This window comes from Halichoerus grypus, chromosome 4 (genome assembly GCF_964656455.1).
Source record: "Halichoerus grypus chromosome 4, mHalGry1.hap1.1, whole genome shotgun sequence".
Lineage (NCBI taxonomy): Eukaryota > Metazoa > Chordata > Mammalia > Carnivora > Phocidae > Halichoerus > Halichoerus grypus.
The window spans coordinates 189318372-189340674 of record NC_135715.1 but is presented as its reverse complement, the minus strand read 5'-3'; the positions used below and the strand labels follow the sequence as shown (position 1 = coordinate 189340674).

Sequence of the window (22303 nt, the reverse complement as noted above, 5' to 3'; positions counted from 1 at the left end):
GGAATTGTCGCAACAGCCGGCGGGGGATGGGTTTGTTATTATCAACCTCTCTTGCTCCCTCTCAAACTGTAACTCTGATTCATTATGGAAATTTTGAAAATACAGGCAAGCAAAAAGGAAATCAAAGCACCCCTCACCCCATCAGCCATAGGTAAACACACATCGGCCTCTCGACTTCTGGGCTTGCTTGCTCTCGATGCCTATACGTCTCTGCCTTTTCTTTTTTTTTTAAACAAGACTGTTCAGTGCTATTTTGTACCTAATCTTTTCACATAACCACTGCAAATAGCTTTCCATGTCATTAAACAGGCTCCCACACCTTCATTTTTGATGACTGCCCAGTGTGCACCAGCAGAGATCTGCCTCCTTGAATTGTTTGTGTTGTTTCTCTCATGCCTGTGGTCTGCAACTTACATCATTACCTGCTCGAAGGAAGTGCCAAGGTTTAACCAATTAGAGGCTCTTCATTAAAAACAAAAAAGGGCACCTGCAGCCCTCCGGAGGTTGGGCCGGTGCCCTCGTTCTTCTGAAGGGTATCCTTGTTGCAAACAGCAACCTGGCCATCCGCCAGTTAGGCTCTGGATGGGGAAAAGAGGCCCAGCTGTATTTCCCAGCGGACTTATTTGGAGAGGCTGGGCGCTTTTTAAAAAAAAATAGTAGAAGAAAATGTTTTGTGATTGTTTGTGAGCACACACAGGCTCAGCGGCAAAAGGAGACAGAACCCTTGATTTCTCACCTCCTGCTGCACTGTTCAAAATGCCTCCCAGAGAGGCAAGGAGGAAGCAAATGTGAAGCACTCTGATTGTGAAATTTGCATCCTCTCTTAGCTGGTTATTGTCCCAAAGGACATTTCACATCAAACTGTACTTGTTTGTAAAGATTTTTCCCCCAAGACAGACCACTTCTCCAGATACTGCTATAGGGAGGCTAGAGAAATAGAGAGACAGAATTAAAAATACTGAGAGACCCGGGGTGGAGACATGAACGGATCGAAGGGCAGCAACCACTTCCTGCCTGGACACCCTCGATGGGGGATCTCGTTCGGAGCCCCAGCCAGGTAAATAACAGGAAAAACAGCAGCCGCAGGAAGGAGAGCTGAAAGATGTTCATTAACCAGATGCCTTGGTGCGACGTGCTTTCGGGAACTACCCACAGCGGGCTAGCTTGCCACGGGCACGGATGCGCAGAGACCATTAAAACCCCTGCTTCTACCCTCAAGCAGCCACTGGTCTTGAGAGGAGTCAGACGTGCTAGTGAACGTCTCAAATGTGGTGTGATAAATGCGATGCCCGGGCACTTCATGTACGCGGTATAAGACAACACAGGGGTGTGACACAGGGAAGGCGACGCAGAGGAGGAGGAGGTGTGAGGGCACGACACAGCAGGTGTATTCTAAGAACCTGGCCAGGCAGGGCTGAAGCACAAGGTGGAGCTCCAGGAAATAAAGCCGGGGAGGCCCACGGGAGCTGGGTCAGGCCGCGTCCCGTGGGGCGGGGGGGGGGGGGAGCACGGGCTTTGTGCAGTGGTCAGGAGGAGCCCTCGGGTTTTCAGCTGGCGCATGTCTGAGTCACACTGGAAAGGCTCTTTCTGGGTAGTATGGAGCTCGTTAGATTAGAGCAGGGCGCAGAGTACGGGTCCGTGGCTAAGGCTCAGGCTAGAAATGACGTGGGCCTCCGCAAAGGGCAGTGACAGTGGGAGTGGAGGGAGGAGGCATTTCCAGTGACCACTGCCGAGGTGGAGTCCCCGGGGCCGAGTGATCAGTTGAAATACGAGGCAGCTGGGTGACAAGGAAAAGGCAAAGAACAAGTAACTCACAGAACAAGACCCCCAGGGAGGCAGAAAAGGATTGAATCTGGGGGCAGCTGATGGAGACGGGACCCACTTCCCCAGACATATGGGGCAAGGACAGAATGCTCGCTGCAGAAACAGATCCTAGTGGGTGTCAGGGTGGACTCGTGGGCAGAAGGCAGGACCGGTGGCCGCTCCTGAGAGAGCCCCAGCTCTGAAGGAAGCAGGACGAGAGGGCGGACGGAGTGGACAGGAGAAATACAGAGGGAGCGGAGGCTAATGACCCACATTTGGAGTCGCTATCAAAGGGCAAGGAGGGAGGAACTGGCCTTCAACAGTGGACTGCCGGGCAAACGCGAGTTCTCCGGGGCCCAGGGAGGCTGGAGGCCAGTGTCCAAGACCCCCGTTTCCTCCAAGGGCACTCAGCAGCCAAGTGGGGAAGAGCAGGTAGATGACCACTGGGCTCCCCATGGAAGACGTGGCCATCTGGCGTGGGCGACGGCCACGTCCCCTCAGTTCCAGGGGCCGCGATGCTAAGAGTGACCACAGTGCCACCCGGGAAGGAAGGATGCCAGGGAGGGCTGAGAGATGAGGGGCCTACGACTCAAGTCCCAACAGGGCGGAGATGAGAAGGGGACCAACAGGTGTGGACGAGCTAGAGGGGCCCGGGGCTCCACAGGTAAGGCAAGCACACTCATGGCTTGTCCAGACGGTGACCCGGGAGCGCGGCTCTGAAGGGGGCTGGTGTTTTGGTAGTGCTCACGGAGGGCAAGGGCTGGCCCCATGGCGGAGGATCTGTGCGGCTGGCCTCCTGCTTTCAGCCTAGAGTTTCCCACTGGGGTCCGAGGCCCAAGGCCCAGCGTGAGCCTGGCCTGGTCAGCAGCCTGCCATGTGCGCTTGGGTAGGTGTGTGGGTGTTCTCCCAGGTGTCGGGAGGCTCTGCGGAAGCCGCTCTCCTGAGAGAGGCACTGGGCTGTGGGATCCAGCTGGTGGACCTGGAGGCAGCAGAAGACTCCCACCTCTGGGGGAGACCACAGGGTCCCATGGGAGTCTGGGAGCCCCCCCCCCCCAGGAGACCACTGGGGTCTGTACCCAGATGGGCCCAGCGAAGATTCACAGTCTCCAAGGGAAGTCCGACTGAAACAAAGGTAGCCCCACAATTAGGCACGGTTGTGTGCTCCACCCCCTTCTTCCAGTCCCGTCTGAGGACACCCCAGTGCCAATCCGCGTCAGCGCCTTAAGAGCTAGAGTCCCTCTGCGGGAGCAAGGCAAGCCTTGCCTCACACCATCAGCAAAGCCAAACAGTTTACAGCAGAGACACCTACGGGATTAGAAAGAGCCCGCCGGTCCAAGGGCCCCTCTTCAGAACCAGGACTCGCAGGCCCTCTGTGACTGCCAGCTACGACAAAGAGCCCAGGCAGTTAGTGCTTCGAGCACTGCCATTTGCACATGACCTTGCAAAGTAGCACCAAGCCGTTACAAAGTCCTCCTAAGGCCCTACTCGGCTCGGGGATTCTTAGGACACGGTCCCAGCTACTTCCACCATTCGTAGCCCCCAGGGCGGGCCACAGTCTCATTTTCTCCCCCGCTCAGTCCGAACTCCCCCAGGCTGGGCACGGAAAAGCTGAACTGAGAGCCGCCCCTGCTTTCCAGGGAGCCAAGTCGCCCCGAGGGGTGGAGGGGAGCGGCGGGCGCGGGCGGCGGGTGGGGCTGTCCGGAGGTCGCGCCCCGCCCCCCGGTGACCGCCTTGGCCTCCCCGCAGGTGCGCGCAGGCGCTGCTGGAGCACGGCGCTTCGGTGCACGGCGCGGGCGGCGCGGGCCGGGACACGCCGCTGCACGTGGCGGCGCAGCGCGGCCTGGACGAGCACGCGCGCCTCTACCTGGGCTGCGGCGCGCGCGTGGACGCGAGGAACGGCCGCGGCGAGACGCCCCTGAGCACAGCGTGCGGCGCGGCGCGCCGGCCCGACGAGCACGCGCGCTGCCTGCGCCTGTGCGCGCTCCTGCTGCGGCGCGGGGCGGCGGCGGACGCGCGCGACGAGGACGAGCGCAGCCCGCTGCACAAGGCCTGCGGCCGCGCGTGCCCGGAGCTGGCGCGCCTCCTGCTGCGGCACGGCGCCGACGCGGGCGCGCTCGACTACGGCGGGGCCTCGCCGCTGGCCCGCGCCCTGCAGACGGCCGCCTGCGCGCCCGACGCCGCGCCGCAGCGCACGGTGCAGGCGCTGCTCAACCACGGCTCCCCCACCGTGTGGCCCGACGCCTTCCCCAAGGTGAGTAGAGGGCCGCGGGGACGGGCCCGCAGCCGAGGCTCCATGCGCTTCCTAAACTTTAAGGGGCCCCGCAGCCCCCCCTGGGGACCAGGCAAAATGCCGCTCCCGATTCCCAGGTGCAGGAGGTGGGGGCTCCCAGGTGAGGCCGAGGCTGCTGGACCACACTTGCAAGGGCAGGGCCCCGAAGCCTCCTCGCCAGAGTCGCTAGAAAAGGCAGTTGTCTGGGCGCCTGGCTGGTGGAGCGTGCGACTCTTAATCCCAGGGTAGTGAGTTCAAGCCCCACGTTGGGTGTGGAGCCGACTTAAATAATAATAATTTTTTACATCAAAAACTAATGATGTAATGTATGGTGATTAACATAACATAAAATAATAATAATAATAATAATAATTTTTTAAAGAAAATTAGTTACACTGGGGACCCCGGGCACTTAGTTGGATGACGCCATCATGGCTCAAAATATTTTGGCAGCTTATCTAATTGGTAAACAATGAAAGTCAGTCCAGTGTTTGATCTGAAACGAAATACCCAATCTGACCACCTACCTTACTAATGACATTAATGAAAGCACTTGACACGTGTGCAGATCTCTGTCATTCAGTACAAACCACACTCCTGCGAAATACACCAGGCACATGACCCAGGCACATGAGGTTCTCCTACCTGGGTTTCAGCCAGGTGAAATGCCCAGCTCAGGGTCAGGGCTGTGTTGGGACTTCAGCCCCACTTTGCAGACTTGACTCTGAGCAGCCTGCCACTTTTTCCACGTGTCAGATCTACCCTGAAATGACAAAGATAAAGAGTAAAGATTGCCCATCAGAGAAAGTACTTAGAAGATGGAAAATATTTCCAAAAGAAAAGTCCCCCAAATATTGGTTGGAATAAGGGCTCGTCCTCCTAAAAAGACTCCATTGAAGGGAAATCATTCCATTAGTTATAAATTGAGTGTGCTCGACTTAAAAATCATACCCAGACTCACTGATCATATGCAGGAGACATACTTTGGCCGGGTAAGTTTTGAACAAATAGCTAAAATCTTCTACTTTAAAAGGACAGCACTCTAAGTGGTCTGAAATAGTGAAATCCACACATCTCTCTCAAATGCCAACTTTGCCTTGTAGATGCGTGCCGAGTAATGCTTGTGTCTATTAAAACATGGGTGAAAGGGGGAAAATCCAACCACATAACTCCCTGGGTGTGTCCTTACCTCACAAACCCTGTGACAAGGTTCTTCCCCTACCTCTCACAGTATCTTTGAATTGTTCTCCATTACACTCTACTACTGCAGGATTTCAATATGGCAGATTCTGGAAAGGGAACACCAGCATTTATATTATATATAATATAATATAAATTACCTTTTATAGTCATCATTTACATTGCAATGTGTCCCAATATTAGCAGTCTTAGTTCATCAGCTGATACAGTGGAAACAGGACACCCCTGCTGCCCCTCCAGGTCACACCATGTTTGCATTACCCACTTCACCCCTCCTGGCATGAAACTGCGTACAGAAGGAACAAGAAACACACAAAACAAATGGCTTTGCGCAATGGGCCAAAAGTGAAAAATATTTGGGGCAAATCCTTGAAAAGAAAAAAAAGTCAATATATTTCAGTAGTGACTAGTCATAATCTGCTGTTAGCCTTGGAGTCATTCGATCTGAGTGATCTTTGTAGGTTTCCAAGTCCTAGGTGCAGCCCCACGGACATCATCCCTGGGGACAGGACCTCTAGCACCTGAACTGTCTTCAGAGCTATAAGAATTACCCTACCTTCACCTCGAGATGCAGGAGAAGGCACAGTGTCTCCCGTCTGGGCCTCCAAGGGCCCTCTCCTGGGATGCCCCCATACTTCATCAGCCACACGAGACTAGAGCATGGTCACTGGGGGTGCAAGCTGCAGGTAGGTTTGAATTCGGAGGCCGTTTGTTATACAGCAGGGACCAAGAGGCCATGAGAAGCGCCTGGCTCCTAAAAGTGACAATGAATCTCTCAGTAATTTCACACCATTTGGGAAGGGATTGGAGCTTCCTTGAGAAATCTTAATACTAGGAAGCGTTCACAAAAAAGCGTTGCCACCTTGTCACCCACCCCCCACCCCCAGTGCCTGCGCCTGCAATTCCTCAGTCAGTGTTGCTGAATGAATGAAGGGGATTCCAGCAACTCTAGGGCCCAGTGGCCTGCAGGTTAAATCTCTGCAAATGGGGATCTGACTTCTTTACGCCGAGGTCCCCCACACCTCTAGGGGGCACCCCACGGAGGAGTGCCGCCGGGGTCCACAGCCACCAGCCCCTGGCGCTCCGGTCTGGAGCAGGTTGCAAAGGGGGACGCATCTGCCACCCCGCTGGGAATGCTGTAAACAAAGATACACGCGCCTGTGTTTGTTCTAGCCGTGCCCCAGGACAAACAGGGAAAACTCTGGAAATCAGGCAGCAGCATGCCCCTCCCCCCAGGCCCCTGCACGTGGTCCACCAGGGAACGGGTCTAATCACCACGCAGGACATCAAAGGGACAGGTCCGACTCTGCTCAGCAGACTCGTGGAGTGCGCAGCCAGCGCAGACGAGCCACAAAGATGCTCTGCAGGCAAGACTCCGCGCCATGGCGGGGCGTACCCAGAGGCACCGGGGAATGTCACAGAGCACGCCGTCCGTGGGCAGCAGCCGTGCTTTAAATAGATGTAAAGAGACACCCACGGAGCTCAGAATTACTGAGGCAAAGGTTTCACAGCGAGCTTATGACATAAATCACAGCTCCCCCATGCCCAGACAAAGGCACCGTCACCGCGGCAGGCGGACTCGAAGCATCCATCGGAGCCATGCGCAGTGCTCTGCCCCGAAAATCAAAGTGGTGTCACGGCTTGGGAAGCGAGCATGTTGACAGTGCCAGGCCTTTCTGCCCGGCTGCCCGCTAGTTAACACCGGAGTCAGACGTCGGGGCGCGAGGGCAGGTGCAGGCGCAGTGGCAGGCTGCAGCCGGGTTTGAATCCTGGAAGTTGTCAGCATACGCGGGGGCCCGGCCTGCAGGAGAGCGGGCAGGAGGGCAGGGAAACACACACCTGGGGACCTGAATTTGTTTTGCAACTGTCACTAGTTGATTGGGGGTCGGATGCTTGGTCTGGAATAAAGGGTTTTGCTCACGTCTCTTGCTCCTTGTGCCCCTGGCCTGGGCCGTCTGAATGGTTCGGACCCGGTCCAGGAGCGGGTGAAGTGCAGGGACAGCAGCAGCGGTGAGCCTTCGCCCCGAACCACACCCACGGGCTGTGTGTCCCACCCGCACTTACTTACGCGTTCGGCAGACGTTTCTCAGAACTCCTGTGCTCGGGGTAGGAGTTCGTGTTGGACCGCAGCATGCATATGTCCTGCCCTGGTGGAGCTGCCTGCCACCTGAGTGGAGGCCAGCCTTGACTCAGACCACCACACACTCAGTGTGAAGTTGCCATGGTCAGAGAGCTGCTCAAACAAGGCCCTCTGCAGCTGGAAAATGCCAAACAGGGGGCCTGAGCTGGCTGGGGCAGAGGGCGGGGTGAGAGGCTCCTCCAAGCACAGGTGGAGTGAGCCCAGACCTGAAGGCTGAAGACTCAGCCCTGTGAAGAAAGGAAGAACCCTTGTGGGCAGAAGGAACAGCACGGGCAAGTGTCCTGGGGCAGAAGGAGCACTGTAATGGGCGCAGTTGGAAGATGCCCCAGTAGCTGGGAGGAATTGGTGAGAGGGGGCCAGAGGAAGGGCCTTCAGGGGTAAGGGTTTTAGGCTTTGTCTTAAGAACAATGGGAATGTATTACATCATTTGCAGCAGGAGAAGTGACATAATCAAATGAGTACCGGGGATGATTTTTCTGCTGAAGTGTAAAGAACATGCCAGGGCAGGGGACTGGTGGAAAAGCACAGACCATTGTGGCGATCTAGGTGAGGCATGCAGATAGCTTCCACAAGGGGAAATGAAGGTTGGCGGTGAGAATGACAGGTTCTAGAAACATCTGCAGAGCTCTAGTCTTTCCTCACCTTCTGGGCACTGACCATGCTGGAAGGATGGACCTCAAGTTTTTGCGATTCCGTTTTACCTACATACAGAAGTAGGTAAAGTGACTTCACGGTACCCCCAATTTCACAAGCTTTTTAGTGGGAGAATCCCGGGGTTGCAGTAGTCAAAAACCAGGCACCATTTCCTGTCTCCGCCCGAGCTGCGTGTGCACCCCTCCCCAGGGGGGAGGAGGGAGGCGAGCCCTCATAAATGGCGCACCTCTGTTTTTCTTGCTCTTGTTTTATTTCTCCATCTACATATAGAGCAATGTGCCTGTGTGATTTTTTCCCCTTAATTTTCTTTCTGCCGCCTCATTAGCTGAGGAGAGTGTGCGTGGACCCTAATGACACCAGGATGTCAGGGTCTGCATCTCTGCAGACAGCAAGGAGGCAGCCGAGATTTTTAAACTGTGTTGGCATAAAAATGATGAAAGCAGCCAGCTGCCTGGCAAACATGAGGGGGCACAGTGCCGGGGGATTGGGGAGGGCCGCGGAGCCCCAGAGCGGTGGAACAGAGGAGAGACAGGAAATGAATTCCCAGAGACAGGCAATAAGACTTGGTCACAGTCTGTGACCCAGGGAGGAGGGGCCCAGGGAGGAGGGGGCGCATCTGCCAAGGGAGGGCAGCTCTTCCTGGGGGGACAGTGAGGGAGAGGCCTCCCTGTCTCATGCAGTCCTTGGGGACCATTTAACATTTTTGCAGAAAGAGGAGAGGGGGCCAACGGCAGGGTCACTGGCCGGGTGAGGGTAGCCGGGGGAAGGTCTGAAGAAGCAGGAATGGCTTAGGAGACTAGATCTGGAGGGGTCCAATGTGAACCGCTCCTCTTCATGGCCTGGTTTCCTCCCAGCGCACAAGGGGGACAACTGAAATCAGAGACTGCTGTGCTCCAGAAAATGGCATGTTAGTGGCGGCTCGTGGAAGCCAGAAATATCCACACGTCGGGGGCACACTGTGCGGTGGTGAAAGGATAAGGTTGGGCGAGGCTCGGGTGGGAAGATGCTTGCCTGCCTGGCTCTCGCTCTGCCATTCCGTCTCTCTCCTGCTCCAAAGCCCGCTTACGTCTGGATTGGGACAAAAAACAAAAAAACAAACAAATTTCGGGTAGGGAGGGACCCAGTGGTGATCATTCTTACAGTGGTAATGTGAGTACCAGCTTTTGAAGGGCAGCTGTTCCTGTCTTCCTACTGTCACATCTGCAAAGACAGGCAAGAAGAGGGAAGGGAGATAGGAAGGGAGTGGGGAGAAAGAGCAAATCCGCAGCACCAACACGATGACCTCATGTCTGAGTCAGGGAGCCCCCGCTCCTCTGCCATGCTGCCCTAAGTTTTCAGGCAATCAGGCAGACATTACAAAAATGTTTTTAAAGTCGACCAGGCCGTAGGGGATGCCTTTGGAGATGCAGTGCATTCTAGGAGATGCAGCAAAGTGCAGAGGTGGAAACCAAGGAACTCAGGTTGCATAGCAACCTGCTAACTCTGCTGGGAAGAGGGTAGGAGAAGAGACCTCCCGGTGGGGCACAGTTACCAGGTGAATGTGGAAGCGGAATGGGGCTGGGCATCGTCCTCGTGAGCCTTCCTCCACGCGGCCCCTCCACAGGCTCCCAAGTGGAATGAGAACGGCACCACGGACTTCTCCTGCATTTTAACAGACCTCATGTCTGATCTTGCCTTAATCACAGATGAATAGGGAGATAAATAAATGGATCCGTGACAGGGAAAGGGGGCCAGAAAAATGAATAACGGGGACAGCATCCAGAGACTAGAAAGGAGATCCATACCTCCCATCAGAAGATCCAGAAGAAAGTCTGGGAAACTGTGTGCCATGGGTGCCTCATCTACAGAGTGCAAGACATAGCCTCTAAGTCCCTAAAACAGAGCCGGTTATGGGGACAAGGCAGTAGAATGGCGTGAAAAGGAAGATGGAGGACGCAAGGTTATACAGTGGGAGGGTGGAGAGCACATGAAAGGAAGCAAAAAGCAGAACTGATTCATAAAGGGAACAGAGCCAGTGATGTAAGTGAGGGAGCTGTGCTGTTGGCACGTGTGCCTTCAGATCCCCTCGCTGGTGTCCCCGCAGTCTACTCTGCATGTTGAGGGGATGGGGGCAGCGCAGCTAGACCTTTCAAGCTGAGCTCAAAGTCCCATACCAGCTGGCTTCTGGCCGGCTTCAGCAGAAGGTGACACCATGGAAAACTAGGTGTGGAAGGAAAAAGAAGCCAGGGTGTTTCTCCACTTTCTCTGCCTTGGTAGCTTTGCCAGCAGCACCTGCATGTCCAAGGCCCTGGCACCCCGACGGCTCCTCCTCATGGTCACAGCCCCGCTGGGCAGCTCCTGACTTAGTTCCAGCCTCCACTGTATCTCATATAACAAGAAATGGAGAAGCAAGGCAGGCTTTAGGATTGGTTGTTTCTGTGTCCCCATGATGCCATCAAGGAACCAGATTTTTCCAACCTCAGTGAGTCAGCTTTATCCCCAGAATGGCTCATCTCTTGGTCATAAGATGGCCTCCAGCAACAACTGGGCCAGCCAGCTTCAAATCCAATTGCTTTTCTCTGGAAGCCCTGAGGAGGCCCTCCTGTGTTTCACTGGCCCAGGCTGACTTAAACATGCACTTTCCCAAACCAGAGATGACAAGGAGAATGGAGTTACACTGACTGAATTATACTAATCCTTTGGAGTGTTGGAAAGTCAACCACAGTGTGTTCACTACAAGGAGGACTAATATTAAAAGCTCTTCCTAAGTGCAAAAGAAAAAAAAAATGAATAAATAGAAGAAAAGGTGGTGGTCATGAAAAGCAGAGGGTAGAGAGCCAACCTACAGAAAAGTGATGTTACTGAAGAAGAGCCTAGAGCAAATGGATCAGAAATAGTAATTAAAGACATAATAGAAGAAAACTTAGCTGCACCAGAAGTCTTAACTCCTAGAAGTTGAATGGATATTCTCTGCAAATCAGTGATGGGAGACACATTCCTTTTTTTTTTATTTCTTTTTTTTTTTTAGGATTTTATTTTTAAGTAATTTCTATGCCCAACATGGGGCTTGAACTTACAACCCTGAGATGAAGAGTCTCGCACTCTACCGGGAGAGCCAGCAAGGCGTCCTGGGAGACACATTCCTATATACATTCTAGCAAAAGTGTTCTAAAAAAGCACAGAAAAATCTTGCACGTATCTGAGCAGAAAACAGTTATTCATAAAGGAATAAAACTCAGGCTGGACTCTGATTTCTCTGCTGCCAGAGTATCATGAGATAAGGAAATACCATCTTCAGATTTTTAAAGAAAAAGTTTGGATGCTAGAATTTTAGACTCATCCAGGTTGGTTTTCATTTTGATGGCAAAAGTAAAACACTTTTAGATATCAGGGGCTCATAAGATATGCCTTCCTAATGCATCAAAAAAATACTTCTATTTATTTGATTATTTAGTCAACAGATATTTATTGAGTACCAGCCATGTGTCAGCAACATACTAGGTGCTTTGGATATATGAGTGAACAGTTCAAGGGGGAAAAAAGTATTCCTGCCTTCGTGGGGCTTACAGTCTAAGGGGAAGACAGTCTTTAAACCATGAGCATAAAAAATGGACCAATAAAATGATAAGGGCTAGAGAGAGAGAAAGTGGGGGGAAGGGTGAGCAGTTGCAGTTGTCAGTGCAGTAGCTAGGGTGGGTGACTTTGAGTCAAGACTTGAGAGAGGTGAGGACATATCTAGGGGGGAAGGGACCAGCCAACCAGCAGCCAGTATGCAACCTGAGACTAGAGTGGGCCTGACCTGTGTGCAGAATGAGGGGACCAATGTGGCTGATGGTGGAGAGAGCTGGTGATAGTAGGAGATGAGACCAGAGGTGGAGGAGAGGCTCAGATGGTATGGGGTCTTATAGGGCACTGTCATGACTTTGCCCATGGGAGGGACTTGAGCAGAGTGGCACGACCCACTAACATTTGATGGGGACGCTCTGGCCTCTGTGCTGAGGAAATATGTCAGGAGGAGGAGTGCAGAAGTGGAGGGACAAGTTAGGGGGCTGTTGCCAGAATCCACGTGAGGGGCGCTGGTGGCAAGCATGAGGGAGGCGCTCTGATTTTGGATGTATTTTGGAAGTGGAACCACCAGGATATCTTGGCAAATTGGATGTGCGATGTGAGAGAAAGGGAGGGGTCAAAGATGACTCCAAGGCATTCAGCCTGAGAGGCTGGTTAGATGGGTTTGCCATCAGCTGAGGTGGGAAGGTTGTGGGTAGAGTAAGTAACAGAACTCGGGGGGTTGTTTTGATACCAAGGAAGCAGTAGGCTGTTACAGTCCAGAGCTTGAGGGAAGGATTCGACTGACCTGGAGATACACTTTTGAGTGCCAGGGGCATGTGGGTGGTATTTATTTATTTTTAGTCAAGTAGAATCAACACCCAGTGTTATATTAGTCTCAGGTGTACGATACAGTGATTCCACAATTCTGTACATTCCTCAGTGCTCAGCACGATGACTGCACTCTTCATCCCCTTCACCTACTTCACCCATCCCCCCCTCACGTCCCCTCTGGTAACAACCAGTTTGTTCTCTATAGTTAAGAGTCTGGGGGTTTTTTTGTTTGTCTCTTTTCTTCTTTGCTCATTTGTTTTATTTCTTAAATTCCACATATAAGTGAGATCATATGATATGTGTCTTGCTCTGACTGACTTATTTCACTTAGCATTATACTCTCTAGCTCCATCCACGTTGTCGCCAATGGCAAGACTTCAGTCTTTTTTATGGCTGAGCAACGTTCCATCATGCGTATGTCCCACACCTTCTTTACATACACATGGTATTTAAAGCCAGGAGACTGGATGGGATCACCAGGAAGTGAGAATACACAGAAAACGAAGAGGAACAAGGGCTGAATGCAGGGGTGTGCCAACATCAAGAAGAAGGAGTGATGAGAAGACCGCCAAGGAAACAGGAGGGGCCAGTGAGGGAGGTGGAATGAGAGCACGGGTTCCTGGAAACCAAGTGAAGAACGTATCGTAGAGGAGGACCTGACTAACCATGTCAGATGTGGCCAGTGCAGCACAAGGCAAGGCAGAGCACTCACCACCGGATGTAGCAGCCCATGGGTGCTCTTAGCAAGGGCAACTTGTCTGGGGTGCCCTGGGCTGAAGGCCCGTGGGGTGGACATGCTCCAACAGCCAAAAAGATGAGGTGAAAGACCATCTCAGGGATGGGAAACTCAAGTCTGCAGATTCCCTCAACTCCACCTCCTAACTGTCTTTCAGGATCTTCCTCCTCCTTCCATCCTGACTGCCACCATCTCTCCTAGCCTGTGGAGATGTCCCCTGAGCTGCACTCTGTGCCTCCAGTATGGCCCCTGGAAACTGTTCTCAACGTTGTAGCCATGGTGATGCTTTTGAAATTAAAATCTGATCCTGTCACTCCCTGACTTGCAATCCCCCAGGGCTCCCTTGTGTCCTCAAGGTCATGTCCAGCCTCATCACAGTGGTTGGCGCTCCTCCTGCCCATGCCCTGCCTTCGTCCCCAGTCTCTGGCTCACACTTCCCACGTCAGGCTCCGTACCCGGCCAACATTTTCAGCTCCTCCTCACCTCCCAGGTTGGTTCACCTGGAACACTCTTATCTTCAGAACTCTCCTTACTTTTGTAACTCCTCCTCCTTAGCCAGGTCTTAGCTCCAATGTCACCTCCTCCAGAAATCTTCCCTGACCAACCAACTCACCACCCACTGCAAATCCAGGTCTGACTTAGGTACCATTTCTAGTACCTTGTGATTCCCCCACCACAGTACTGTGGCACCTGTTTTCTATTGTTTTTTTATTCTTTTATTATTTGGGACTGTAAAATTCTGTGAAGGCAGATCTTGTCACTGTATCACGCTGACGTAACACAATCCCCAGCTTCTAGTAGGAGCTTGGGATAGAAATAGAAACAGCTTCAGTAATTGAAAGGCAGGTTGTAAAACTAAACGCTAATACCAAAAATTATTTCTGGAGGAGATACATAACATAAAATACGATCTTGTAATAATCATAATCCAGGACTAAAACTCCAGATGTTATTAAGGAAGGAGAAGAATTGATTATGAGAGGAACGGGAGAGTAGAGATAATGGCACATCTAGAACACAAAAGATACAGTTTTGATGTTTAGAAAATATAGGCCATCATTTTTTATTTTGAAGGTAAGCACTAGTAGAATTTTAAATAGGATACATACTTCCAAAATATAAAAATAAACACAAGGAAGATACAAATCTGTGTAACATAAATCAGACAACAGGGGCGCCTGGGTGGCTCAGTCGGTTGAACGTCTGCCTTCGGCTCAGGTCATGATCCCGGGGTCCTGAGATCGAGCCCCGTGTCGGGCTCCCTGCTCAGTGGGCAGTCTGCTTCTCCCTCTCCCTCTGCCTCTCCCCAAGCTTGTGCTCTCTCTCTTGCTCTCTCTCTCTCAAATAAATAAATAAAATCTTTTAAACATTTTTTTAAAAAAGAATAAAGTTAAACAAAAGTAAACCCAAATAGACTATTTATAACAATAAATATAAGTTTCTTATAAATTTCTTAAACTGCCCTATTACCAATACAGAGACTCTCAAACACTTTAAAACAAAACAAATTTTAAAAAGGTTAAAATTAAAGAGCAGGCAGAGGTAATTGTAGCAAAAACAAATGAAAAATAAAATGATGGATCAATATTAATATGCAACATAGAAGAATTCCTGGGAGATACACAGACTGAAGGGAAGAGAAGATTCACTGACAGAGATAAAAAATACAGTCTACGGTGAAGACGTAACCATTAGGAACCTATCTGCCAAAGAAACATTATGTTAAAATGGAGAAACTAAGAAAAAATAATAATTCTGGGTGATTTTTCATTCATATCTCAGTCTTTCACAGATCAAGTGGGCAAAGTAGAAGCTTCAAATGGTAAATGAGACAAGTGCATGTTGAATTTTGAACCTGCAAACAGAATACAACTTTTGGTACTCCAAAAGCAGGCATCGTTTAAAGCCGTAATACAATACACCAGAAAATTAATAGCAAACAGCTAATTTTTACAAAACAATCTTTTGAAAATTGCATGGCAAACACCCAAATAATTACTGCGTCAATAGGTATTAATCGCAGAATATTTAGGAAAGATAGAACACTGTGCCTCAAAACTTAGGGCTATGACCATACCTATGTTCAAAGGAAAATCCACACCATTTTTGAAGTTGCTTGTATTATGACTCAAGGGGAGAAAAGGTTACTAAATTTTTTTTAAGAGATTTTATTTATTTATTTGACAGAGACACAGAGAGAGAGGGAACACAAGCAGGGGGAGTGGGAGAGGGAGAAGCAGGCTTCCCGCTGAGCAGGGAGCCCAATGCGGGGCTCAATCCCAGGACCCTGGGATCATGACCTGAACCGTAGGCAGACGCTTAACGAATGAGCCACCCAGGCGCCCTGAAAAGGTTACTAAATTAACTGAGCAGTCAATCCAAGGAGTCAGAAAGAGACAAAGGAATTAATAACAATGAACACAATAATCAATGGGTTAGAATATGTTAAAAGAGAACAGCCAAAAGCCAATAGGGGATTCCTTGAAAAAACAAATTAGTGAAATTCCAGCAAGATTAAACAAGGAAGAACACTGGTTCAAATGAAGAAGGGTGCTTATTTCTAGATATAGTGGGGTATCTCCCATCCAGATTTGCTCTCCACCTGCATGGACACATTGACAAGGCTCTGGGCCCTCTGCCTGCCTGGGTTTCACCAGTATAGTCTCCCAGCAGACAGCCAGAGGAGGGTGAGGTCAGAGGATGTCTCCGCTTGGACCTCTCTCTGCCTCAAGCTGGCTATATGTCCCCAGCCCAAGATCACTACTCTTGCTAAACAGCTCACTTTACTCTCCACTCTTTAGGCCCAGAGGTGGAAATAGCTGTGAAACCAGCTCCACATTAGTGCACTGTCCCTTGACTTCCCCCGTACTCACACCTGGCTGAATAGCCCTTGTATCAATAAAATAAAATAAAATAATAAAATAAAAATCAATAAAAAATAAATTCCTTCCAGAAGGATCCTATATCAACGTGTCATCTATTTCCTATTGGAACCCTGATGGATACATATGCAATGCTAAATTTCTTTAAAATGAAGATTGTTGCCATTTGCAACAACATGGGTGTAGCTAGAGTATAATGCTAAGTGAAATAAGTCAGTTAGAGAAAGACAAATACCATATGATCTAACTCATATGTGGATTTAAGAACTAGGACAAATGAACAAAGAAGAAAAGAGACAAAAAACAAAACCAAACCAAACCAAAAAAAAAAAAAAAACCCAGACTCTTAACTATAGAGAACAAACTGGTGGTTACCAGAGGGGCCATGGGGGGGGGGGATGGGTGAAGTAGGTGAAGGGGACTAAGGGTGCACTCATCATGATGAGCACTGAGTATAGAATTGTTGAATCACCATACTGTATACCTGAAACTAATATAACACTGTATGTTAACTATACTGGAATTAATTTTTTAAAAAATAAATAAAATAAAATGATTGTTTTTCAGGAAATATACATTAACAAAATTGATTCAAGAAGAAATCAAGGGGCACCTGGCTGGCTCAGTCAGTACAGCATGCAACTCTTGATCTTGGGGTTGTGAGTTCAAGCCCCATGTTGAGTGTAGAGATTACTTAAAAATAAAATATTTTTCAAAAAAGAAAAAATCAAAACAAAGTATACCAATAACCATGGAAGAGAAAGTGATAATAACTTGATATTACCTGCAGCTTAAGGCCAGGCTTAGACAGTGTTAAATGCAAGATCTGTTGTGCCTTCTTAATTCCAATAAGTATGTACTTTTAAAATCTTCCAGGGTGTTAAAAAGATAGAAATTTTCTAAATTGACTAAGTTGGCATAAAGTCACATTAAAACCTGACAAAAGTAGGTTAAAAAAGTGAAATGACAAACCATATTTAGTTCTTAAATACAGAAATCTTAGCAAATTGGGGCACCTGGGTGGCTCAGTTGTTAAGCATCTGCCTTCAGCTCAGGTCATGATCCCAGGGTCCTGGGATCGAGCCCCGCATTGGGCTCCCTGCTCCGCGGGAAGCCTGCTTCTCCCTCTCCCACTCCCCCTGCTTGTGTTCCCTCTCTCGCTGTGTCTCTTTCTGTCAAATAAATAAATAAAATCTTTTTAAAAAATTAGGAATAAGATGATGATGTCTGCTATCAGTATTGTTATTTAACATTGAACTTTAGGAGCGCCTGGGTGGCTCATTTGGCTAAGCATCCGGCTCTTGGTTTTGGCTCAGGTCATGATCTCAGGGTTGTGAGATGGAGCCCCTGGCCGCGCTCTGAGCTCAGTGGGGAGTCTGTTTAAAGATTCTCTCCCACTGCCCCTCTCCCTGCACACACATGTGCTTGATATATCTCTCTGTCTCTCTCTCTCGTAAATAAACAAATCTTTAACATTGAACTTTAAAGCTCTGGTCAATGTAATAAGACAAGAAAAATAAATGTGAAATATTTATACTGAGAGGAGAAAATACTGTTATTTGTAAAAATGACTATCTGTGGGGAGCCTGGGTGGCTCAGTTGTTAAGCGTCAAATAAATAAATAAAATCTAAAAAAATATGACTGACTAAAAAATAACCTTAATAAAGTGTATTTACAAATTACTAAAGAAAATGAACATACTATAGAAAAACTGAGCAAAAGACATAATTTAGCAATTTATAAAGGAAGACAAATGGTCAACAAAAATGTAAATATTCCATATTGTATCTATCAAATTTAAATAATTAATGAGATGATTTGGGTAGAGGAGAAAGAGGCACTCTCATACTCATTTCTTCAAAAAGTTGTGATCATTTACAAACTTACAATTTGACAGTATGTTTTAAAAACCTTTAAAATGTACATAATCCTTGACCCTACATTTCTACTTCCAGGAATTCAGTGTCAGAAGGGGACAGATTTATCTTGTTATCTAAATAAGAATTGTTGGAGGCAGAAAGAGATAGAATTATATTCAAGAGTGTTCATTGTTTATAACATCCATTTACAATAGTCACTTCATTGAATACATTATAATATATTCATAAAATATATGGCTCCTGAAATGATGTTGAAATGCTCATTTGTAATTTCTGAATTGTTCACAATCGATTTTGAGTGGACAAAAATCAGGTTTCAAAATAATAGGCAAAGTATTAGTCCACTTTTACTGTATATATTAATTTTTTGTCTAAATGCATAAAACATTAGTATATACAAAATGCTAATAGTGCTTATCTCTAAACAAAGAGATATTAATTTCCTGTTTTGTTTTAATATATTTAAAAAGGGTTTCATATCTGAAGGGAACTCAGCAAGTTGTGAATGGAGCAACCATACTGAGTGATTTAGGTCTGTCTTCTATTTGACTTTGTTCAGAGAGCCCCAGTGAGCTCAGCTGTTGGGACTGCCTGTTAATTGTCTGCTATAGATATTTGGTGCCTGATCTTAAGAAAATTGCTTAACTCAGTTTTCTCAATGAAGAAATACTAATTTTACAACACTTGGTAAATCTTAAACCTCAAAAACAGAAGACTATAAAGTTGCCCTGCCCCTCCCCAAAATCAAATCTGAATTTGATCAATCTTCCCAATCCAACTATGAATTTATAAAAAGTAGACAAAGAGCATCATGTTTCAAAACCCTACAGCAATACCAGGAGCAAAATCCCAACACTGAGAAACTCTGCTGGACAAATAACCCAGTTTCTTCAACAAATAAATAACATGACACAAAAATGAGAGCTCTGATAATACATTGACCAATCTCAACCCTGTTGGCCTTTACTTGGGTTCTTATTCAAACAATTTTTTTTTTCATATAATGGCATTTAAGAGAAATTTGTGAATTTAAACACTGGCCATACATTAGAAGATGCTAAGAAACTTGTTAATTTCTCAGGTCTTATTATGATGTTGTGTTTCTCCTGAAGTGTCCTACAAGAGTCCCACTGAAATATTTACAGATGAAATGACAGGACCCATTGCATTGGCTTTAAAATAATCCTGGGGGAGGTGACGGGGGTGTGGATGGCACGGGACTGGCCATGGGTTGATGGTGGGTACATGGAGGTCATCATACCATTGGGTCTACTTTTGTGCTCACTGACATTCACCATCACAAGAAATTTATTTTTAAAAAAAAGCAAATAGTGTTCTCATCTTCATGATGAAACTGATGAGGCTGAATTGTAAAACTTGCTAATAAGAAAACAGGAATCCTTCGCCAGTGGGGATGGAAAATAAAATAGAAAGGCCAAGCCAGGAGGAAATTCAACAGCAAAGCAATTCTCCCTCATTGTCCTGACATATTAGAAAGTTGAGATAAGAAATTACAAACACCATCCTTGGACCAAACTTTCCCCTTTGCTCTGAGCAGCAATGCAGAGGCCAGGAGAGCCCGTGGAGCTCTGGGCACTCTGCTCCTGGGCACAGGAATGAGCAAGCCATTCCTAAGCCCAGACTTGGGACCTGCAGCCATCATGGTGCTAAGACAGGCCCCCTCCCAGAGCGCTGCCTTGTGCTTTTTGGGAACTAACTCCCATGGCCCCACTGTCCTCAGTCCCACGGCCAGGAAGTGACAGAAGTGAGACCCAAACACACCGCCATATCTGCTGGCCCTTCCCCCACCTGAACCCAAAACCCAGTCAACGTGAGCTTGGTCTCCCACCACTTCCAACCAGGTGCTGAAGACCTGTGCCCCGGCTCCCACAGTTATTGAGACTCTGTTCAACGCCTACCCTCAGCTCCGCGTGTCCGAGTCCTGGAGGGAAGTGATTCCTGAGGAAGTATCTCAGGTAAGGGAGCCGCCCTTCCTTGCCCTCAGTACAAGAGCCTTGTCCTTCTGCTCACCCCCGTGTGCGCCTAGGCACTATCCCCAGGGAACCGTAGAGCATCTGAAGAAGGACAGAGAAAGGGAAAGCGTGGAAGTGTAGCTGAGCATCGCTGGTTTTCCTCGGGAGGAATCATGCAGCCAAGAGCTGTTATTACAGTTGGGATGCTATTGGCTGCAAGGAGCAGAAACCTGACCCACCCGGCTCGGCTTGAGGAGCATCAGGGCTTGAGTAACCCCATCCCCCCAGAGAAGGGTGGGCGCCGCCCGAGCCACCTGAATCCACAGGCTCTGCTCCTATGTGTCCGCCTCCTCCCCGTGAGAGCTTAGATGTGGCCGACGCAGCGGCAGGCACCACATATGTACCCAACAGAGTCCACAGTCACCGTCGATTAAGAAACAGTGAGGGCATTTTTTTCCCAGAAGCCTCTAGAAGATTTCCCCTCATGTCTCATTGACTTGAGTTCTGTGCACATGGCTCAACAGCAAATGCACTGTGCGGGGGGGAGCAGAGAGGGATGTGAGGAGATTAACCTGTGTTATCTGTCTTACCACCCAAAACGGACTTCCCTCAGACCCCCACAGGAACTGCACCTCCGAAAAATATACACACCCTCTTGGTGGAGGGCACTGCACACGTGGGGTCTTCTGGCTGTCGGGTCCATGCGCTCGGGTTTATGTTCCATCTGCCTTCCTTCCAGATGCACCAGGCCTTCTACCAGTCTTTCTTCGCCTTGGCCCACACCCCACGCTGTCTGCAGCATCTTTGCCGCTGTGCCATTCGGAAATTATTTGGCAAAAAGTGCTTTCACCTCGTACCCCTGTTACCCTTGCCAAAGTCCCTGCAAAATTACCTCCTTTTGGAACCAGAGGGTGTTTTGCACTGAAAACCAGAGCGTTCGGACTAAGGCTCTAGCTCTCACCACTGCCGTCCGTGGAGGCTGTGTGTGGAGGAGAGCACCGCGGGCGAAGAGGGGCAGACCTGGATGGCACCCCCCATGTCCCCTGGCCGACGCAGCGGCCTCACTGAGCTTCACTGTCACTTTGGAATGGAACTGGTAATAAAAGGCCTTTCTGCCTCTCTGGGTTGCTTATGAGGATCAACACCGCAAATATCATAGTATTTGGATCAGAAAGTATTTTTCAACAGAAGTTGAACTAAAAGGTATACATATTTTCCCTGCAAAGGGTTAACAGCATCCATGTTGCCCCTCAGCCTTCAGACTGCCTCACAGGAGCGCCCCACCCTTCCTGAAGCCTGGCCACCTAGAAGGGCTCTGTCCCCAACACGTGACAACATACTGAGAGGGCACCTATTTCTGTACAAGTGTGCCCTTCTGGAGCCCACTGGTGCTTCTCAGCACGTTACAGCCCAGAACTCCCTAAAGGGCATGGGAGAGGTGGCGAGCCCAACATTGTGATCCCATGTGAGTCTTCTATCTGACACCCTCACCGAACCCCAACGGATTCAGCTGCGGGCAATAGTCCAGGAAGACAGATGCCAGGATGGACGGGTTGGTGGAGGTTGCCATCAGCCTGAGCATCACATAACCAGAGAGACGTTCTAAGGGTCAAGGTATAAACCCTATCTTTTATATTCTGTATTCTGGTGCTTTGACATCCGGGGCCTTGCTGACCCTGGAGGGACTGCACCTCCCAGGGTCAGCCAATTCCTAGAGACAGCTCACCCCCAAGCATGCTTTTCAAATGCAAACCAACCAGTCCAGAGGACACACCGCCCCCTTAAGCACCACCTTTACTGGGCTGTCACACTCTGGGCTACCTTCCACCAGTCCTAACTGTCCCAGGGCGAGGTGCCAGAGAGATAGGGACAGCCTTTATACCCCAGAGCCTGCTGAAATTATTCAGACCAGCTGATCCTAAGCCTGTCTATCCTGCCTGGCCTGTTCCATCCATGAAAACCACAATAAAGGCTTCTGACCCCATCCCCTCCCCCGACCTCCTGACCAACCCTGGTACGTCCCCATGTGGCCCCCCGTGGTATGATATGCCCCTTCTCTTGGGAATGGTGAGTAATAAACTATCTTTTCCATGGCAATTGTCTCTTGATCTGTTGGCCTTACTAAACCTCAAATTTTCTATTAATATGCCATATTTTTTTTAGAGAGCACAAGCAGGGAAGGGGCAGAAGGAGAGAGAGAACCTTAAGCAGGCCCCACCTTCAGTGCACAGCGCAACATGGGGCTCGATCTCATGACCCTGAGATTATGACCTGCGTCTAAATTAAGAGTCAGACACTTAGCTGACTGAGCCAACCAGGCGCCCCTAAAATGAGAGCTCTTTATGATCATCCTCTGTGGATAAGCAGTGAGTCCATTTTTTCCTCTTTGAGCCTGTGCCAGGTGCT

The 22303-nt window shown here is 49.2% G+C and overlaps 1 protein-coding gene across 1 annotated transcript in view; it reads left to right on the top strand.

The window, feature by feature from the left end:
• ASB18 (ankyrin repeat and SOCS box containing 18) overlaps positions 1-21965 on the top strand; it is a 61259-nt gene extending 39294 nt beyond the window's left edge. The window contains exons 4-6 of the mRNA XM_078070012.1: positions 3550-4054; positions 19787-19900; positions 20637-21965. Of these exons, the coding sequence (XP_077926138.1) occupies positions 3550-4054; positions 19787-19900; positions 20637-20822 (805 nt within the window). The 3' untranslated portion in view covers positions 20823-21965. The remainder of the gene's footprint in view (positions 1-3549; positions 4055-19786; positions 19901-20636) is intronic.
• Positions 21966-22303: the final 338 nt, after the last annotated feature.